Source organism: Aquarana catesbeiana, linkage group LG05 (assembly GCF_042186555.1).
Source record: "Aquarana catesbeiana isolate 2022-GZ linkage group LG05, ASM4218655v1, whole genome shotgun sequence".
Classification (NCBI taxonomy): Eukaryota; Metazoa; Chordata; class Amphibia; order Anura; family Ranidae; genus Aquarana; species Aquarana catesbeiana.
In genome coordinates this window covers 258,395,748-258,417,478 of record NC_133328.1, presented here as the reverse complement: position 1 = coordinate 258,417,478, position 21,731 = coordinate 258,395,748, and the positions used below count along the sequence as shown (strand labels likewise).

Genomic DNA, 21,731 nt, shown 5'->3' with positions numbered 1-21,731 from the left:
CTTTAGTCTTGCCCTCAGCAAGTGAAATGCATGCTCAATTGGGTTGAGATCAGGTGATTGACTCGGTCATTGCAGAATATTCCACTTATTTTCCTTCAAAAGCTCCTGGGTTGCTTTTGCAGTTTGTTTTGGATCATTGTCCATCTGTATTGTGAAGCGCCATCCAATAAACTTTGCTGCATTTTGCTAAATCTGGGCTGACTGTATATCTCTAAACACTGCAGAATTCATCCAGCTGCTTCTGTCACATTATCAATAAACACCAATGACCCACTGGAAGCCATGCATGCCCAAGCCATCACATTGCCTCCACCATGTTTTACAGATGACGTTGTGTGCTTTGGATCATAAGCTGTTCCAAGCCTCCTTCACACTTTTTTCTTCCTCTCATTCTAGTACAGATTAATCTTAGTTCAATTTGTCTAAAGAATGCTTTTCCAGAACTGGTCTAGCTTTTATACATGTTTTTTGGCAAAGTTTAATCTGGCTTTTCTATTCTTCAGGCTTATGAATGGTTTGCACCTTGTGGTGAAACCTCTGTGTTTGCTCTCATGAAGTCTTCTCTTGATTGTAGACTTTGACAATGATTCGCCCACCTCCTGGAGAGTGTCCTTCACTTGTCTGGATGTTGTGGTGGGTTTTTCTTTATCATAGAGAAGTTCCTGCAATCATCCATCACTGTTGTCTTCCGTGGACGTCCAGGCCTTTTTAAGCTGCTGAGCTCACAAGTGCGTTCTTTCTTTCCTCAGAATGTACCAAACTGTTGATTTGGCCACTCCTAATGTTGCTGCTATCTCTCTGATAGGTTTGTTTAATTTTTGAAGCCTTACAATGGCGGGTTTCACTTACATGGGCAGCTCCTTTGAAGTGTTGTAGGTTCACAGCAATAGATTCCAAATGCAAATACCACACTTAGAATCAAGTGCTTTTACCTGCTTAATTGATGAAGAAATAATGAAGGAGTAGCCCACACCTGGCCATGAAACAGCTTTTGATTCAATTGTCCAATTACTTTTAGTCCCTTGAAAAAGGGGGGTTGGCTATTAAGAGCTGTAATTCCTAAAGCCTTCCTCCGATTTGGATGTACATAGCCTCAAATTAAACCTTAGAGTGTGCACTTTCAACCCAAATACATTATATAACTATAGCTTGAAAAATGTTTTGGTAAATACCTGAAAAAAAGTAAAATTGTGCCTGTGTCCAAATATATATGGACCCAACTGTATCTATCTGCCTTTCACCTTTTCTTTTCCTTTGTAAATTCTTTATTGAATTCAAAAGGTGTAGTTATACAAAACAAAACAAAGCCTATTGGACATACCCAGGCTTAGAGAAAAAAAAAACACCACAATATAGCACGTAGCACAAAACACAATAGCATGGCAACCGATGCCCAAGGGCAAAACAAATGTGTTTCACTGAAGGCACAGATTAGAAATAGAATGGAGGAATTAGTCCCCAGCACTCTGAAAAGGTCCACATCTAGTACCAGACAGTAATACAGAGATTTTTTTAGGAGAGCGTGGTGACAGAAGCTACCCTCTCCGCAGATTCAGTCTAAATGTCCCAAACCTTGGAGAATTTATTGGGACATCCCCTAGACCCATAAGTATATTTATAGAGTGGCACCAGCTTATTATGGACTTTCATATATCAAATATAGGGTCCTGAGGGGATTTCCAGGTTAGTTTAGATTTGTGGGCATAGAATAATAGTAAGCCCAGCAAAGTTTTCATGGCCCTGGACATGACCAGCAGATGAACAAGACCCAATATACAGACATCAATAGATAATGGCATAGAAGCAGTCGTAACTGAGCAAATGCATTTGGATACATCTGCCAATAAAAGCTGAATAACTGGACATTCCCAGAACACATGTATAAATGTAGCTGGGTGCTCTGTACAACGTCAACATTTAAATGGATGTAAGGGGAAGATCCTGTGCAGTTTTTGTGGGGTAAAATGTACTCTATGGAGAATTTTAAATTGGATCAGTCGATCCCTGGCAGAGACCAACTGTTGCATGGGATAATCCCAAATGTTCTCCCAATCCTCGGTATCGAGCTCCGGGACCTCCCTACGCCAGCACATTAAGAGTTTGTTGAGGCCCTCCTGTATAGGTAGGTTGAACAGCCTTGTAAATGGTAGAGAGAGATTTCACCAAAAGGAGTCATCCCCCAAAAGCGACTATCACCAACACCGTAAATGAGACAGGTTAAGTAGAGAATTCTGAGTGAAAAGCATGGCCCATTTGAAGATATCGGATCAGATACGAGTATTACGATTTTAAGGAGTCTTAGAACATCCTCTGAACTTATTTGATTAAGATACTGGATTCCTTTGGAGGCCCATATATTAGGCTCACGCAAGATGTAGAATTGTTGAAGGGAGGGGTTCAGCCAAAGAGGTGTGTGGGGTGACCACTGATGGAACAATTTAGGATGTTGCAACTGCCAGGCCCTAAAGTAGTAGTAAACTCTCCTTCACAACTTTGCATGTAAAGCAGTATAAAATGACTTGCAGGTATGTGGCTTTCAAAGAATTTCAAACTGTACCATTTAGGTGATATTGCTTGCTGTGTCTTTCAGGAAGGTCACTCTTACATGCACATTTTGTTCCCGTCTATATCTACATGCACGCAAGAGGGCTGGCCATTCATAATTTCCTGAAACACCCCACGTGTACAATGCCATTCAGCATCAGCACAGGATGAGAGGAGACTATTTACATGTGAATTTTGATTGATTATGCGGGACTAAGTCACCATGGCAACTTTACATGAAAACGAGGCTTGGTTAACTATTATTGCACATCCCTGAGACTCTGGCAATGACACACTAGAACGGGCGGAAATACAGATGCAGGAGGAATCGGGAGGTAGCCGTAAAGATTGCACCATCAGCGGAGCCTCCTGAAAAATATCAAAACAAGCTGCACAAATAGTAAGAAAGCTGCAATGCGGCTCCAGAGTATTCTGTTTATAAATGTAATACACAGTGGCCCTATGCTTTTTGGAGATTTTTGCACTCATCAAGAATGCCAACCATGCCCACCCTTTCACCTCACCTCCACACATTCACAGAAGCTGTACTATAGTTTCCATAATTGAAAGTCGATGAATGGAGGATGCACACCTTTCATTAATTTGCCTGTCCTCCATTCAAAGATTGGCCAGTAGCAAAAAACCTGAGGAATTTTACTGATAAGACAGATTTTTTAACAATCCCACCCCTACATGTTTTCACAGTTTTCTTCAAGTTCCAACTAGTCTTACACGTTTCTGTTACAATCTTTCAAGAAACCATGATTTTTGGAATGCACATACCTGTTGATAATGGGGTTTGATTTTTGCAAAGTCGTTAAAGTAGTCCTCTAATGTGACACATATGGTATCTACTGAGTTAGATCCTCCAAGCCATTTCTTGGTCATTAGGTCATTCAGATGTTGCTAAAGGACAAGGAATTATGCAGTTACACAATTTCTTAAATTATAGGACATTGAAATATGCATTTTATGGCCAACTTTTCCTACATCACCTGACCAGTCAGTTTAATTTGACTTGCTTTTCTACTAGGATGGCACATTATATCTTGCATTAATAATAAGTACAGGGGCATGTCACAGGTCAGTAAAGTAAAAAATATTGCTTAACTGTTTCAATCTATTCAGCAGATAGGAAATATTTAAAGCGGAGGTCCGCCCACTGCTGCAAAAATTAAAAGCCAGCAGCTGCACATACTGCAGCTGCTGACTTTTAATAATCGGACACTTAGCTGTCCTGGAGTCCAGCAATATCAGCACCGCAGCTGATGTTTACATCAGCTGTCCGGTGCATGCCGCCTCCATTGCAAGTAAAGGAACCCAGCAGTAAAGCCTTACGGCTTCACGCCGGTAACTCTACTGCACATGCGCGAGGCTCTGCTCCTCTCTCCTACTGGCACGGTGGCTGGGGAAGGAGGAGGGAGACCGGGCGGTGACGTCAATACCCACGCCTTAGGCTCCCGGAAGTGGGAACAGGATACCCAAATGTGGCACCTGAGGGGGGAAGGGGTACAACGAGCGGAAGTTTCACTTTTGGGTGGAAGTCCGCTTTAAGTTTATATACACAGTGGATGTTCCACTATTTAGCTTTCACAAGATTGACACCTGACTGGTTATGACAAGTAGTAATAGTTAGGGGTCTCACACAAAAATAACAATTTATGTCATTGCAGGTAATGTGATGGTATTGGTGCAAGTTAAAATTACGTCAATGAACAAATTTGGTAAGAGTGTTTAACCACTTAAGGACCAGCCTCGTTTTGTAATTTAGGTGTTTACGTGTTTAAAACAGGTTTTTTTGCTAGAAAATTACTTAGAACCCCCAAACATTATATATTGTTTTTTTCTAACACCCTAGAGAATAAAATGGCAGTCATTGCAATACTTTTTTTCACACCGTATTTGCGCAGCAGTCTTACAAGCGCGCTTTTTTTGGAAAAAATTCACTTTTTTGAATAAAAAATAAGACAACAGTAAAGTTAGCCCATTTTTTTTTTATATTGTGAAAGATAAGGGTTACCCCGAGTAAACTGATACCCAACATGTCAAGCTTCAAAATTGCGCCCGCTCGTGGAATGGCGTCAAACTTTTACCCTCAAAAATCTCCATAGGCGATGTTTAAAAAATTCTACAGGTTGCATATTTTGCGTTACAGAGGAGGTCTAGGGCTAGAATTATTGCTCTCACTCTAACGATTGCGGCGATACCTCACATGTGTGGTTTGACCACCGTTTTCATATGCAGGCGCTACTCACGTATGCGTTCGCTTCTGCGTGCGAGCTCGTCAGCACGTTTTTTTTTTTTTTTTTTTAATTTATTTTTTAAATTTATTTTACATGATTTTATTTATTTTTACACCGTTTAAAAAAAAAAAATGTGTCACTTTTATTCCTATTACAAGGAATGTAAACATCCCTTGTAATAGAAAAAAGCATGACAGGACCTCTTAAAGCGGGAGTCCGGCGACCAATCTTTTTTTTAGGTCATTGAGACACTTTGCTAACCCCAAAATAATACTAACAGTTTGGGTGTAATATTTCCACCTCTGTCTGTTTTCGTACTGAAAAATAACTTAAAAAATGTGAAGCCCACAAGCATTGATTTCCTGGATGCGGTGAATGCTGTTCATTCACAGCTTGTTCACGTGCATGATCATTGTTTCCGCACTGAATCTTGGGAAGCCTGACACTAAGCTCCCAGGAGACAGTGTGGCGCCGGGGAAAGGCAATAAACACGCCTACTCCCATGGGAGGAGAGACAGAAAGTGCCAAAAAAAAGTACAATATAAAGGTAATTACAGCGACAAAAATTTTTTTTTCGTGCGGCATTTGAACATCTATGCAATTAACTGAAGGGGGTAAGATTAAGTTAAAAATTTGAGTGGAACCCCGTTTTAAATACGAGATCTGGGGTCAAAAAGACCTCAGATCTCATATTTACACTAAAATGCAAAAAAAAAAAAAAAAGTCATTTAAAAAAATGACATTGAAAAAAATGTGCCTTTAAGACGTATGGGTTTTCGCCCAGCAGTGTCATGGAGACGAGTGGGCGCCATCTTAGCCTCACTCGTCCCCAGACACAGCAGGGAGACAGACGCGATCGCCTCCGCCGCTACCGTCGGCTCCGGTAAGCGCCGTAGGGCACCGGATCGTGGCGGGAGGGGGGCCCCTCTCCCGCCACCGATAAAAGTGATCTTGCGGCAAATCCACTGCAGAGACCACTTTTATCTGAAAGCCGACCGCCGCACGAAAACAAGGATACCAGGGTTATGGCAGCTAGCTGCTGCCATAACAACGATATCCGCCGCCAAACTTTGGACATACATTGGTGTGCAGCGGTCGGCAAGTGGTTAACCACTTAAGGACAGAGCCTTGTTTTGAGATTTGGTGTTTACAAGTTTAAAACAGTTTTTTTTGCTAGAAAATTACTTAGAAAAAAATATATATAATGTTTGGGGTTCTAACACCCTAGAGAATAAAATGGCGGTCATTGCAATACTTTCTGTCACACCGTATTTGAGCAGCAGTCCTACAAGCGCACTTTTTGGGGAAAAAATACACTTTTTTGAATTAAAAAATAAGACAACAGTAAAGTTAGCCCAATTTTTATTTTTTATATTGTGAAAGATGATGTTACACCGAGTAAAATGATACCTAACATATCACACTTCAAAGTTGCGCCCGCTCGTGGAACGGCGACAAGCTTTTACTCTTAAAAGGCGGCGGCTCTCCTCTCTCTTCCCCTGCACAGGCTGGCTGCAATGGGGGACACTGGCTGGCTGCAATGGGGGACACTGGCTGGCTGCAATGGGGGACACTGGCTGGCTGCAATGGGGGACACTGGCTGGCTGCAATGGGGGACACTGGCTGGCTGCAATGGGGGACACTGGCCGGCTGCAATGGGAGACACTGGCCGGCTGCAATGGGAGACACTGGCTGCACCTGATGGGCACTGTTGAGGCTGCATTGATCTCTTGCATCATGTCCCCAGTCTCTGACCATCTCCTGTACCATGTCCCCAGTCTCTGACCATCTCCTGTACCATGTTCCCAGTCTCTGACCATCTCCTGTACCATGTCCCCAGTCTCTGACCATCTCCTGTACCACGTCCCCAGTCTCTGACCATCTCCTGTACCATGTCCCCAGTCTCTGACCATCTCCTGTACCACGTCCCCAGTCTCTGACCATCTCCTGTACCATGTCCCCAGTCTCTGACCATCTCCTGTACCATGTCCCCAGTCTCTGACCATCTGCTGTACCATGTCCCCAGTCTCTGACCATCTCCTGTACCATGTCCCCAGTCTCTGACCATCTCCTGTACCATGTCCGCAGTCTCTGACCATCTCCTGTACCATGTCTCTAACCATCTCCTGTACCATGTCCCCAGTCTCTGACCATCTCCTGTACCATGTCCCCAGTCTCTGACCATCTCCTGTACCATGTCCCCAGTCTCTGACCATCTCCTGTATAAAAATATTTTTAAAAACAGTCACTTTCGGTATTGGTGATGTTTCGGTATCAGTTTCGGTTTTCGGCCTAGTGTATTTTTCATTTTCGGTATCGGTTTTCGGCACCAAAAAACCCATTCGTGCATCCTTAGTTTGAACACTGTTTACATATGCGGGCGTTACTCACGTATACTTTTTATTCTTTATTTTTACACTGTTCTTTTTAAAAAAAATAAAAATTGTGTCACTTTTATTCCTATTACAAGGAATGTAAACATTTAATAGAAAAAAAAGCATGACAGGACCGCTTAAATATAAGTTCTGGGGTCAAAAAGACCTAAGATCTCATATTTACACTAAAATGCAATTAAAAAAAAAATAAAAAATGTTGTTTGAAAAAAATAAAAAATAAAGTCCCTTTAAGAGCTATGGGCGAAAGTGAGGTTTTGACGTTGCTTCCACCAGTGTTTGGGTGGGACTTAGGACTAAAATGGCATTTTAGTTTTAGTCCCATTTTAGTCTTCTGCGATTGTTTTAGTCATATTTAGTGGACAAAATCTCCAGTATATTTTAGTCGACTAAAATGTCCTACGTTTTAGTCAACTAAAATCTCCAGTACATTTCAGTAATTGCAACTTAGTTTTAGTCATAGTCTTTTGACTAAAATGGCATTTTAGTTTTAGTCTCATTTTAGTCTTAGGACTAAAATGGCATTTTAGTTTTAGTCTCATTTTAGTCTTTTGACTAAAACAGCTTTTAGTTTTAGTCGTATTTTAGTCGAATAAAATAGTATTCGTTTTAGTAATTTTAGTCGACTAAAATGTTTTAGTCATTTTAGTAGACTAAATTAACACTGGTATGGAGCCAGATGGGAGCCAGATCTTCCCCTCACTCAGCTCCATACCAGACAGAGAGAAGGATCCGATCTCCTCCGCCGCCGGCGGCTCCATTAAGCAGCAGAGGGCACCAAAACGAGGCGGGAGGGGGGGCCCCTCTCCCGTCACCGATAAAAGTGATCTTGCGGGGAATCCGCCGCTGAGACCGCTTTTATCTGAAAGCCGACTGAAGAAGTGGATACCGGGGTTTATGGCAGCTAGCTGCTACCATAATAACGATAGTCCACTTCAAACAGATGACGTATAACGACGGCGGGCGGTTGGCAAGTGGTTAATGTTTAATAAAAACCATAGTACAACTAATAACTTATAGCAGAAACATAGGCAACTCTCTGAAAATTGAGTGAAACTCTTGGTGTCCCCCAAGTCACTACAAAATGTGTCTCTATTGGAAGATTCTCTCTCTAGTCCTGTTCTGGGGACAACGCAAAATTTGGAGTTTCCTTTTACTTTCACTTTTTAATGATAATCGTAAACAGGACAAATAGAGAGGGTGAATCTCCCCCCAACAGAAACAGGGACAGCAATAAAAACCTAACAGCTGTTCGAATAATTCTTAAAAGGAAGAGTCTACAGTATAAATATACATATAAGTAAAATTCAGGTCACCTCCAAATCCAAAAAAACTTCATCCAACAAACTTCTGCATCCCTCGCTTGCAATGTTGTCTAAAATGGAGTCCATATTTGCTGAGCCAGATGCCATAACATCCTCTTCACTTCTTAAGTATTTCATTTTCAAACTTATAATTGATTCCCTAAAAAAAAAAAAAAAAGGCAAAACATTGGCAAAACAAGGTATGCTGCAAGGACGACTCTGCTAAATCATTAACTTCTGTGTAAGAAAACAATGACTTTATTTTTATTCTGACAGCCTAGAATACGCAGGCTACCTTCACAGATGAAAATCATAAAGCAAAAGATTGCTGCTCCAATCTCCCAAATCTGTAACAAAACACCCACCCTAATAGAATTCACAGGTGCTGCTCTGCACAAGCTTGAGGAAAAAAAAGAGGATCCTGGACAGCCGCACACCAAAGGAGGCATATTTATTGATACGAAAAACTAAAATCCAAATGCACTCACTTCATGTACAGGGAAAAACTGAAAAAATAGCTAACGCATTTCACGCCCTATTGTGGCGCTTATTCATAGCTAAATGACTAAAAGTTTGATCATGGGCATATATACTTCAGACTTCAGATGGCCAATCAAAAAAATGGTCTCAAAAGAAGATACGCCCACACACTCAAACTCTAAAACAACACCCAAGAGATAGGATACACCTGGGATATGAAGCTGAATTTTAAATTAAAGTTTGAGGACAAAGTAGTATAATAATGTGGTAATATAATGATATAATAATGCCTGCAAAGGTCCACCAAACTAAAACAGTCTATTAAGTGAACCAATACGCATACATATACACATGTGTACTAGACACATGATTGTTTTCATTATTTACATAATTCAACTTCTCCCATTGTGTGCATCCATAACCTTGGGATAAAGACCATGATAAATACTAAAACAATACTGAACGGTGGCAGAGTATCAAAATAACAACACTGATTTCCAAATTGTAAATAAAGAATAATCTCAAAGGAAACCTGTATATAAATGATTAATAAACAAAATTCATGAAAATGTAAAACCTGCTGAATTTATACAAAATTGCAAAATGACATATACATGAAATTGATGTGGAAATACTGAGTGAACCCATTCTAAACACTATCAAAAATATCTTGGTAACTGCATATGTATACACATCATCCTGAAATGTAGTTGTATTTGAACGTTGTCTAAATAAAACAATAATTCTCATTAACCACTTGCCGACTGCTGTCAGCACATATACGTCGGCAGAATGGTACGGCTGGGCAAAGTAACGTACCTGTATGTGTATGTGTAAGAATACGTATCGGCCTAAACTGAGGAAAAAAATGTTTTTTTTTATATATTTTTGGGGGTTATTTATTATAGCAAAAAGTAAAAAATAATAAGTTTTTTTCAAAATTGTCGCTATTTTTTTGTTTATAGCGCAAAAAATAAAAACCGCAGAGGTGATCAAATACCACCAAAAGAAAGCTCTATTTGTGGGAAAAAAAGGACGTCAATATTGTTTGGGAGCCACGTCACACAACCGCGCAATTGTCAGTTAAAGCGACGCAGTGCCGAATCGCAAAAAGTGCTCTGGTCAGGAAGGGGGTAAATTCTTCCGGGGCTGAAGTGGTTAAAAATGATTGTATATAAATCATTATACCCACATAAATCCATGCACCTGGATTTATGGATAGGTGCATGGATTTATGTGGGTATAATGATTTATATACAATCATTTTTAATGAGAATTATTGGCCATCAAACCTGAAGTTTCTATATATGCCCATGATCAAACTTTTAGTCATTTAGCTATGAATAAGCACCACAATTATTATTATCATACAGGATTTATATAGCACCGACAGTTTACGCAGCGCTTTACAACATTAGGGCAGACAATACAATACAATACAATACAGGAGGAATCAGAGGGCCCTGCTCGTTAGAGCTTATATGGCGTGAAACGCGTTAGCTATTCTTCCTGTTTTTCCCTGTACATGAAGTGACGGCATTTGGATTTTACTTTTTCATATCAATAAAGATGCCTTCTATGGTGTGCGGCCATCCAGGATCCTTCTTCCTCAAGGTACCTTCACAGATGATTGGAGACAGGCAAAAAAACTCACCTTCCTGTCGAATGCCAGGTTCTGCAGTGAGTTTTACCTCTACTCCATAATGCCTGATAAAGGTATCTTAGCTGGATCATGTGGCTGATCCGCAGGTCTGCTCCACCGATGACCCTGCCTTGTCCCCCTTGGATGTAGGATCTAGGTGGAATCAAATCTGAAAGTCTGTGAATTTTGTAGGTTAGCAAGGTTGATTGTCTCAACCATCTAGCAATTGTGGCCTATCATGTCTGTAGCCGCTTCTTAGGACCACTAAAAGGACTGATTAGAGGACTTTGTTCGGTGAAACAAGGATACTACTTTGGTCAACAACATAGCTCGCAACTGTCCCTGATTTCGAGGGACTGTCCCTGATTTGAAGCAATGTCCCTCTGTCCCGCATTCCTCCTTATTTGTCCCTCATTTTGGTCTGATCTATATAGATGTATATAAAATGCACTTTTTATCTATCAAAAAGTGTTTTCTAGCGCTAAACCTTTCATCTGATTCATCTAAATTGCTGCATTTGTAAATTCCAAATGCCAAAATAAAGGAATAGTAGTGGTAAAAAAAGCACTTGTGGGTTTAAGCAATCTTGTTTTTTTGTACAATTCTCCTTTAAGAGGGCATGGCCAGGGGTGTGACCTATGCCTGCACACATTTGCTGATAGGTGTCCCTTATTCCCATCTCAAAAAGTTGGGAGGTATGCAACAAGGAAGATATGCCTGAAACGCTACTCTGTTCAGGAGAATGATATGGAAAAGGCTCCCTGACAGACAACCCTTGCAGTCCCCTTTTATTTATTTGTCATAGTGATAGCTAATAGGTTAAGGGAAGCTTATTCTGTGGGCTCAGAAGACTGGACAGGTATGTACCCAAGGCAGACCAAACCTATGTCTTTCCTTAAATCTGAATGCTGGCATGTCAGCTGTGAAATTGTTCTATATACCCCACGCGCAATATATACCTGCAGGTAAATGCATTAAAATTGGGCAGAAAGGGGCCTGGTAAAAACTGATTGCAACTATTCTGCAAATATCAGGTGTCCTACCCGATGTCTGAAACCACAATGCACTCCAACACCATTGGATGCCTTTTGGTACTAATGAGGGTAGCAGAAGCAGAACACTCACATTGGCTTGCTACATCCAGTTACTAAGAGGGTGATATGAAGGATACATACAGAACCATAAACCTACCAAGTCGGGTATACGGGATAGGTGATAAGTTCTGATACTACATCTTCAGATCATAATACTCCCATGAACAGAACTCCTAAGTTCTTACTAAAGAAGGTGATTTTATAACCTTCCATGCCTCGGGCATGCCTGAATGTAAGGGACTAGATTTTCTGAGATCTGAAGTCTCTGCAGCCAGAAGCAGCCCCTCCAGGTACACAGAAAAATAAAGGCCTGAAATAAAAGTGATACCTGTATAGTTCATATCACAAATATATAGGTCATAGATTGTGCATTTCTGACGCACAGCACAAGAAAATAATTTACACAGAAAGTACACAAGCATAGACAGCAATGTTGTGTATGTCTGAAGTGCATCTAGATAAACCAACATACCAAATATGAACGAAAAATGTAAACAGAAAAGACAGACAAACTTCAATGTTGTGCATTTCTGAAGTACAACAAGATAAGCAATATAACAAATATAAAAACAGAAGAGACACAAAAGCCTCTCACGGTTGTGTTTTTCTGATGTACAGCAAAACAAGGCAATAATTATAGAAAAAGACACAAACAACCTTCAATGTTGTGTATTTCTAATGTATAGCAATAAGATTAAATAAGTCATTTAACCAAAATAAACAGAAAAGACACACACTTTAATGTTGTGTATTTCTGATGCTCAACAAGGTATAGTTATATAACCAACACAAAGGACACTAACAACTTCAATGTTGTGTATTTCTTAATAGCAACAAGGTAAGTCATAACTAACAGAAAGGACACTAACAAACCTCAATGTTGTGCATTTCTGATTAGCAAAAAGGTACAGTCATATAACCAATATAAAAACAGAAAAGACACAGCACCCCCTACACTGTTGTGTTTTCTGATGTACCGCAAAATAGGGTAATATATATAATACAGAAAAGATACAAAACAACCTTCGATTTTGTGTATTTCTAATGAGCAATAAGATGCAGTCATAACAAAAAAAAGGAAGAAAAAAAAAACATACTTCAATGTTGTGCATTTCTGACGCTCAACAGGGCATAGTACTATATAACCAACAGAAAGGACACTAACACGCTTCAATGTTGTGTATTTCTGATGGGCAACAAGGTACAGTCATATAACCAACAGAAAGGACACCAACACACTTAAATGTTGTGTTTTTCTGATTAGTGACAAAGTACTAACTAGTACTAAAGTACTAATATATCTAACAAGAAGGACAACAACTTCAGTGTATTTCTTTTTAGCAACAAGGTACGGTTATACAACCAACATAAAAGACACCAACAAACTTCAATGTTGTGCATTTTTTATTACAGGCAGTCTCCGAGTTACAAACACGTTAAGTACTGTAGGTTTGTTCGTGAGTGAAATTTCTTTGCAAGTCGGAACGCTGCTTGTAAGTGTAACTTCCGCCTGTGCAGGGATGTGGGATGTTCCAGCGTCCACCTGTGGAGGGATGTGGGATGTTCTGGGCACTTCTGGGGCTCTTCTGGCCATGCAGTACATGAAGTACTGCAATGTAGAATGTGGCAAGATAGCTGCTCGGAGATATCCAGGACCAGCGTAGAGCACCAGCAGCCGGCATTGAGGCCGTTCATAAGTAGAAGTCGTTCGTAAGTCAGGGACTTCCTGTAGTAACAAAGTAGTGTTGGGCGAATGGTTTATGCTGAGCATAAGTTCGGCCCGAACATTGGCTGTTTGCCCATTCAGCAAACCCCCGAAAAGTTGGGCCGTTCTACCGTTTGTTCGACCCGCCTAACGCCACACAGTGCATTGAAAGCCCTGATTGGCTGAAGCAATGAAGGCTTTGCCCAATCAGGACACATTACACTGTCAGAGTCATTATTGGAGAAAGTAATGATGACTGTGCCCAATAATGGCTCATTGTTCATAGACCCACCCCACACTTTAAAAAGGTTCCTTCCCAGAGCAGTCATTTGCAGTGTGATATTGGAGTGGAAATATATAGAACAGGGCTCTGTTCATTGCTACTAACAAGTTAGTGTGCTATTGTGATTCTATTGTGAGTGTAAAGTATCAGTGTAGTGTGAATATAGTGATAGTGCAGCGTGAGTGTAGTGCGACCTTCCTTTTTTTACTTTAGCGTCAGTTTTTTTATCGAACAAAATTTTTTTATTGAGCATCAAGGGTACATGTACATACATGGTTCAGAACAAAGCGCAAGTGAACTACCAATTCCACAGAGTCTAGTATCAGCTTGTTATATCTAAGCATCTGGAGACAAACAGTGGTATTAGCCCACTCTCAGTGGCGCACATATAGATAATCATTTTCCTCATACATTGCAATAGTAAAGCAAAAGCAGTGGTTAACATTAAATCAATCCTCAGAACAATGTGTCATACACCAGGTCTAGTGGGGCTAGTCCGGGAACATCTAACCATTGGGACCACAGTTTGTCAAATTTACCTTTTATACCCCTGTGCTGATATACGATCTTTTCCAAGTGAATAGTGTCACCCATTTGGGTGATCCACTCCTGTAGTGTGGGGGGTTCCGTGGATTTCCAGTATTAACTTTCGAGCCTGGAAAAGGACCCTCACTACAGCCTGTCTGGGAGTATCCTCCAAGGGTAGAGCATCTAGTATACCTAATAAACATACAGCAATCAGTGTAGCGCTGGACATAAGAGTGTAACTGGTGATTAGAAATTGGTGCACAATCTCTGATAATGCTAGGGTGTAATGCCGAATAAACAATGTAAATACACCAAAAATAATCATCTAAAGCTTATATCTATACAATACATAGTGATATTCCTTTTAAATATGGGACCATGCCAGAAATAGGTATGTGTGAAAAGAATAATAAAAGTGAAAAATAAAATAAAAAGTTCAAAAAAGTGTCCCAAATAACAATGTGTAAAATCCAAAAGAGATCCGGAGGAAGATATATTGCAGGATTCGGGAATATTCGATCCACCTCCCGTGCAGCCCACCACCAAATGGTAAAGATGAAGGCTTACCAGAAAGCCTGCGACCGCCCTTACTCAGGGGGGTCAGAACAAGCTTAGTTGTGGAAATGTCCAGGGATGATGGAGCCTCCGAGTCCTCTCTCACTACATCGGGCAGGCAGCCCACAGCAACGGGAACCCCGAAGAAGAAGTTCACAAGAATTCCCTCAATGTTTCTTCTCGGAAAAGGTCAGATATAAATGAGCAAAGATATGAACATGACTGGATGTCCAGACCAACAGGTAATGGCTCAGTAGTGCAAACCACATGGGTCTCAGCCCAACCCAGAATCCAGAAGAAGATCAATGAATCCAGCATGGGTTGACTGCATGGACTCCACTGGGAGTCCATGCAGTCAACCCATGCTGGATTCATTGATCTTCTTCTGGATTCTGGGTTGGGCTGAGACCCATGTGGTTTGCACTACTGAGCCATTACCTGTCGGTCTGGACATCCAGTCATGTTCATATCTTTGCTCATTTATATCTGACCTTTTCCGAGAAGAAACATTGAGGGAATTCTTGTGAACCTCTTCTTCGGGGTTCCCGTTGCTGTGGGCTGCCTGCCCGATGTAGTGAGAGAGGACTCGGAGGCTCCATCATCCCTGGACATTTCCACAACTAAGCTTGTTCTGACCCCCCTGAGTAAGGGCGGTCGCAGGCTTTCTGGTAAGCCTTCATCTTTACCATTTGGTGGTGGGCTGCACGGGAGGTGGATCGAATATTCCCGAATCCTGCAATATATCTTCCTCCGGATCTCTTTTGGATTTTAAACATTGTTATTTGGGACACTTTTTTGAACTTTTTATTTTATTTTTCACTTTTATTATTCTTTTCACACATACCTATTTCTGGCATGGTCCCATATTTAAAAGGAATATCACTATGTATTGTATAGATATAAGCTTTAGATGATTATTTTTGGTGTATTTACATTGTTTATTCGGCATTACACCCTAGCATTATCAGAGATTGTGCACCAATTTCTAATCACCAGTTACACTCTTATGTCCAGCGCTACACTGATTGCTGTATATTTGATCTTTGCCTTATATCGAGGTTATAGTGTTTAGCAGCAGGATTTTACTCAATCTTTGTCACTTACGATTCATTTATTTTTCACATCTTCACATTTATGCACGTAGCGCGGTTCCTTATTTATTTATAATACCTAATAAACATACCTTAGGGTCAAGTAGGTATCTTGGCCTGGAAGACCCTATTAATAGTATCTAGGACCTGCGACCAGTACCTGTGGCGCTTCGGGCATCTCCAGAGGAGATGTACTAAATCTCCATGTTCTCTGTTGCATCTAGTGCATTCGGGATCTGATCTTACCCCCATAGAGGCCAATCTGGCAGGTGTATAATGCACTCTTAGCAGAATATACAGCTGTGACAAACGCTGAGCCACATTCAGAGAGCACTGGGGAACTGCCTGTAGGGCTTCCTCCCACTGCTCTTCCTCGAAAGCGCCTACATCCCGTTCCCACCGCGACACCACTTTAAGAGTGGTATCACCATGGAAAAGGCCGAGAAGCATGGCATAGCTACAGGAAATAAATCCTTTGTATGTTGTAACCTCAAATAAGTATTTAAATATGGGTATGACCATTGGTCCCCATCCCCCTGTGCCCTAATCGTGTGCTGAAGCTGCATGTAGTAAAAATGCATTGAGGCTGGAAGCCTGAAGGTCTCTTTAAGCTCCGAAAAGGGCCTCGGTTTTCCTTCCTGGAAAATGTGGGACAAATGAGACGCCAAACTGTAGCCACTTTGTGCCATAAGGTAGTTTTGCTAGTTCAGAGAAGTGGTTGTTATTCCATATAGGACTGTATTTAGTGAAACCCTGTACCCCTTACATTGTTCTCGCCTTGTTCCATCCGCCACCCTCGACCCTGTTGTAAAGGTGAGTAGTGTGAAAGAAGAGTCCACTAAATTCAGGTGTGATGCCTGTTGGGGGTTTACTGCCCTCGCTATATGTTGTAACTGAGAGGCTAAATAATATAGCCAGGGATTAGGCAGCGCCAATCCTCCAGCATCTTTTAGGCGCTGTAGCTTCTCTAGTTTTATTCTTGCTGGTTTGGATTGCCAAAGGAGTGACCTAAAGGTTGAGTTTTTAATACAGATTTTTTTCAAGGGGATGACCATTGGGGTGTTATGCAGTACATAGAGTAACTGTGGCATCATGATCATTTTTATAAGGTTTACCCGTCCTGCAAGAGATATCTTAAGCTTACTCCACACTTTAACCTTATCTCTACAGCGATACAGCAAAGGGGATAAGTTAAGTCCGATAGAGTCGAGCGGGCGGGGGGGGGGGGGTCACCTGTATACCCAAGTGTCTAAATGAGCCTGAAAGTGGGATGTCCTGTATGGTTCGCACCGATGGATCCGGCGTCACATCCAGCAGCATAAGAATTTAGTCCAATTTATAATTAGACCCGAGTATTCCCCAAACTCTCATCACCAGCATTGCCTTCCGCAGGGAAGTTGACGCGTCACCAATGAACAGCATTGTATCATCAGCATACATAATTATTTTTTCATGCAGTTCTCCATATCTAAAGCCCTGTATAGAAGAATTGGAGCGTACCAAGGCAGCCAAAGGTTCTATGGCCAGGGCAAACAGAGGGGACAGGGGGCACCCCTGCCTTGTGCCTCTGTATAATGTAAAACTCTGAGATACCTGGACTCCCTCTCTGATATGTGCTATCAGCTTAGAATACAGCAATTGGACCCACAAGATAAACCTGTCACAGAAGCTGAATTTGCGCATGACTGCCCAAAGATAATCCCACTCAATGCTCTCAAAAGCTCTATGAGCGTTGAGGGACAGTAATGCCCTGTTTCCACCTTTATCCGCTGGAGACTGGATATTAAGGAAAAGCCATTGCAAATTAATGGCTGTTGATTTTTGGGGCATAAAACCGGATTGGACCGAATGGATAATTGAGATTACTTTAAGGCAAAGCACCAAAACTTTCACTAAAATCTTGACGTCATTTTGCAAAGGGGAAATAGGGCTGTAGGAACCTGGATCAAGGGGGTCTTTATGTGGCTTCAGAATTAGCACAATTGTTTCTCTAGACATAGACTGGGGGAGCTCCCCCTTTTTCCTAGCTGCATTGAACACCTTCAGCAGTCTGGGTAGTATGCATTCTGTATATTGCTTATAAAACTCTATAGTTATACCGTCATCCCCTGGGGCCTTGGAATTGGGAAACGCACCGGACGCCATTTGCAGCTCCTTCAGAGTTAAGGGAGCATCCAATAGCCTCCTAGAGGAGGAAGACATGTGAGGAAGTTGTACATTATCCAGATACCGATTGAGGGAATCTGTGGTATAGATTTGTTTAGATTCATATAAAGTGGAATAATAATTCACTAGAGTGGACATTATCTGAGAAGGAGAATTACTTCCCCCGTATCAGTGGCCAATGCTCCAATAGATGGGGACATTTGCTGTGGATGGGCTATTTTGGCTAGGAGGCGACCCGTGTGTTCCCCCTCCTCATAAAAGGCCGACCTGTTAAAGAATCTCTTGTTTTCCCCTGCAGAGACAGTCATGCGGTTCAAAGCCTCCTGAGCGTCCAACCACGCCTTTTTATTACTGTCAGTGGGGTTTTTAGCAAAGGCCTTCTCAGAGTCTCCTGCCACCCGTTCCATATCCTCCCTCTGAGCATTAGTGTTGCGTTTAATCGCTTTAATCTCTCTTAACAAAGATTCCTCTGAGCATCGCCTTAAAGGCTTCCCAAGTAATATTAGTATTTACCTCCTCGTTATGGCTGTGCCAAAAGTCTAGTATTTGCGTCACAATTTGCTCATGTGAAGGGAAGAGATGGAGCCAGAAAGCGTTTATCTTCCAAGAAGCTCTAGCCAGTTCAGATGGCATGCGTACGTCTAGCTGCACTACTAGTGGGAAATGGTCTGACACACTTCGGGGGGCATACTTAACCTCCAATACATAACGTTCTGCTACATATGAACATATACATAAATCTATACGTGACAGAGTAGAGTGACTCTCAGAAAAACATGAAAACAGTTTCAACCCTGGGTGTTTTGCTCTCCACGGATCACTCCATCCTACCTCATCTATAAACTTTTTCAGGGGTGTGCGGTTATTCCCACTTCCCCTTATAACAGGTGGATGTTCATCTAAAATAGGGTCTGTATAGCAATTAAAGTCCCCTAGAACATACAATGGTACCTCTGGGAATTTAATTTGAAACTCTAATAGCGCTCTGAGGATTGTCGTATGGTGAAGGTATATATACAAAGGCCAGAATACATTTAAGAGTATAAAGGCGACACATCAAGAAAATATACCTTCCCTCACTATCAATCACTAAATCAACCTCCTCATAGTTCAGGGAACTATGAACCAGTACACTCACACCTCTGGAGAACGAGGTGTGAGTGGAGTGGCATGCCCTCCCCACCCATCTGAAACCCAGGCAAGTCACTGATTCAGCAGTGAGGTGCGTGTCCTGTAAGGCACAAATGGCAGGTAAGTATTTACATAGCAAAGAAGACACCATAGTGCGCTTTAAGTGGTCATTTAGTCCCCTAACGTGAAATTATTGATACCACCGTCATCTTAAAAGTGTGTTTCCGGCCATTTTAGGGTAATGAGGGAAGCAACTTTTCCCTGAAAATTCAAAAAACAGAGTTACCCATAGTCCTGGCCACACGTGAGACGTAGAAGTTCTGTCGGCGTGTTCATAGCAATACCTCTCTGATGCTCTGAAAGAACCAAAAATGAATGCTCAACAAGCACGGTGCTTTAAACTGCTGCAGTGCGGTGAGACAGGGAGGTGAATTAGCCCGTAGGGGCCAGGTAGAGAACGGGTCCCATTTCAGCTGTACGCCATGGCACTGTGATGACCAAAATAACTTTAGATGAATAGGGGACAACAGGTCCCAGGCACTGTCTACTTGACCGCAACATGCGGTGATGAGAACACAAGTGAGAAAGAGGGGTATAGAAAGTTCCATACACAAACACAGTTCCGAACTTGCATTTTGGTAAATTGTAAATCATTGTACGTTTCCAGCAGTGCTCCCATTCAAGAGTGAGAGCTGGGTAGGTTAATGTTGCACATTGATACTTGATATGATGATGGGGTATTCAGACTTCCTCCGCTATTGGTCTCTGAGCTTGTCTGAGAGTGTTCTCATTGGCATCCAGTCTCGCTGAAGCATCAGCAGCATTCTCAAAAGAAGTGGGCTCGCCCCCCAGAGGTGATGCGAAGCTTTGCTGTGTATAGCATGGCGTATGAGGCCTCCAGCCTCTGCAGTCGCTTTTTACCATCAGAAAAGCGTGATCTATTTCTCTGAACCTCAGCCGAGAAGTCCGGGTAAAAAGAGATTCTTGTGCCATTAAACTGGATGTTTCTGCGCTCCCTTGCCAACTGTAGGATGATTTCTCTGTCTCTGTAGTTTACCAACCTTGCTAGCATCGAGCATGGGGGATTGCCAGGAGATAGTAGTCTGGTAGGGACTCTGTGGGCCCTTTCTACTGCATAAAGATGTATAAATGCCTCTTTGCCGCAGGTATCCGTGAGCCATTGCTCCACAAATTGAGTGGGATCGCGGCCCTCTGTCTTCTCAGGTAGCCCAACGATCCGCACATTATTGTGCCTCAAACGGTTTTCAAAATCTTCGGCGCCTAGGTTTGTGGCTTTAGCTAAACAAGTAGTAGCTTAAGATTCTCTAATCATGGCTGGCAGTTTGTCCACCATGTCACTGATCCTGCTCTCAGCTGCCGTTGTTCGCTCTCTTATCTTTTGAATATCTTGCCTGACCAGGCTAACCTCCTCTTTCAAGCTTCCAAAGTGGGCTTGCAGGTTATTAACAGAAACTGTGTATTTGTTTACGGCCCTACATTTCAGGGTAATGTGCGGGAGCTCTGTGCTGAAGCGTCTGCTCACATGCCGCGCCCCCTACTTTAGTGTCAGTTTAGTGTACATATAACTGGGTACTAACATTTATAAAAAATTATATAAAATAAAAGTTGTTCCAGGGAAAAATAGGATTTTTAAAACAGCTTACATGTAAAATCCTTTTCTTTGAAGTACATCATGGGACACAGAGCCATAGTAGTTACTATGTGGGTTATAGTCCACCTTCAGGTGATAGACACTGGCACGCCCCAAGACAAAAAGTGCACTCCCTATATAACCCCTCCCACTACTGGGAGTACCTCAGTTTTGTAGCAAAGCAATACACATGTATACCAAAGAAGGGAGGGACCTCTGTTTCCCGTGATGTACTTCAAAGAAAAGGATTTTACAGGTAAGCCGTTTTAAAAATCCTATTTTCTTATCGTACATCACGGGACACAGAGCCATAGTAGTTACTATGTGGGATGTCCCATAGCAATGACTCCAAAGAACAGGGTTCTGGAAAAAAGACAATATAACAATATCCTGGTTTAGATAAAAACCTGACACTACCTTTGGAAAAAGTTAGGATGAGGACGCAATACTACCTTATTCTTGTGAACAATAAAAATATGGCTCTTTACAAGAAAGAGCAGCCAATACTGATAACCCTTCTTGCAGCAGATATGGTTACCAGAAAAAATAGTTTCCTTGTCAAAAATGGACCAAGGGAATATGTTGTATCAGCCCAAACAAAGGCTGTTTTGTAATGCCGACAAAACTGAATTCAAGTCCCAAGGGTTCAGGGGTTACTTAACTGGAGATTAAGCCGTGATACCCCCTGAATAAATGTATGGACCAAATAATGCGAAGCAAGTGGTCGTTAAAATAATAACAATAAGGCCGAGACCTGTCCTTAGAAAGCACTCAAGGCCAGCTTAATTTCTCACCTCATGTGCAGAAAAGTCAAGGACTTTACCTAGACTTATTTAATGTGGTGCAGCTGCTGGTTTCACACCAGGAGACATAGGTTTCCCAGACTCCATAATATATAACCATGGAGGCCGGCTCTGCATT

At 41.7% G+C, this 21,731-nt stretch overlaps 1 protein-coding gene across 1 annotated transcript in view; it reads right to left on the bottom strand.

The window, feature by feature from the left end:
• The window catches only part of EXOC3 (exocyst complex component 3), a 569,566-nt gene that overhangs the window by 175,941 nt on the left and 371,894 nt on the right, over positions 1-21,731 (bottom strand). The window contains exons 9-10 of the mRNA XM_073630729.1: positions 8,497-8,644; positions 3,328-3,450 (exon numbers count right to left, since the gene is read on the bottom strand). Coding sequence (XP_073486830.1) covers positions 3,328-3,450; positions 8,497-8,644 — 271 coding nt within the window. The remainder of the gene's footprint in view (positions 1-3,327; positions 3,451-8,496; positions 8,645-21,731) is intronic.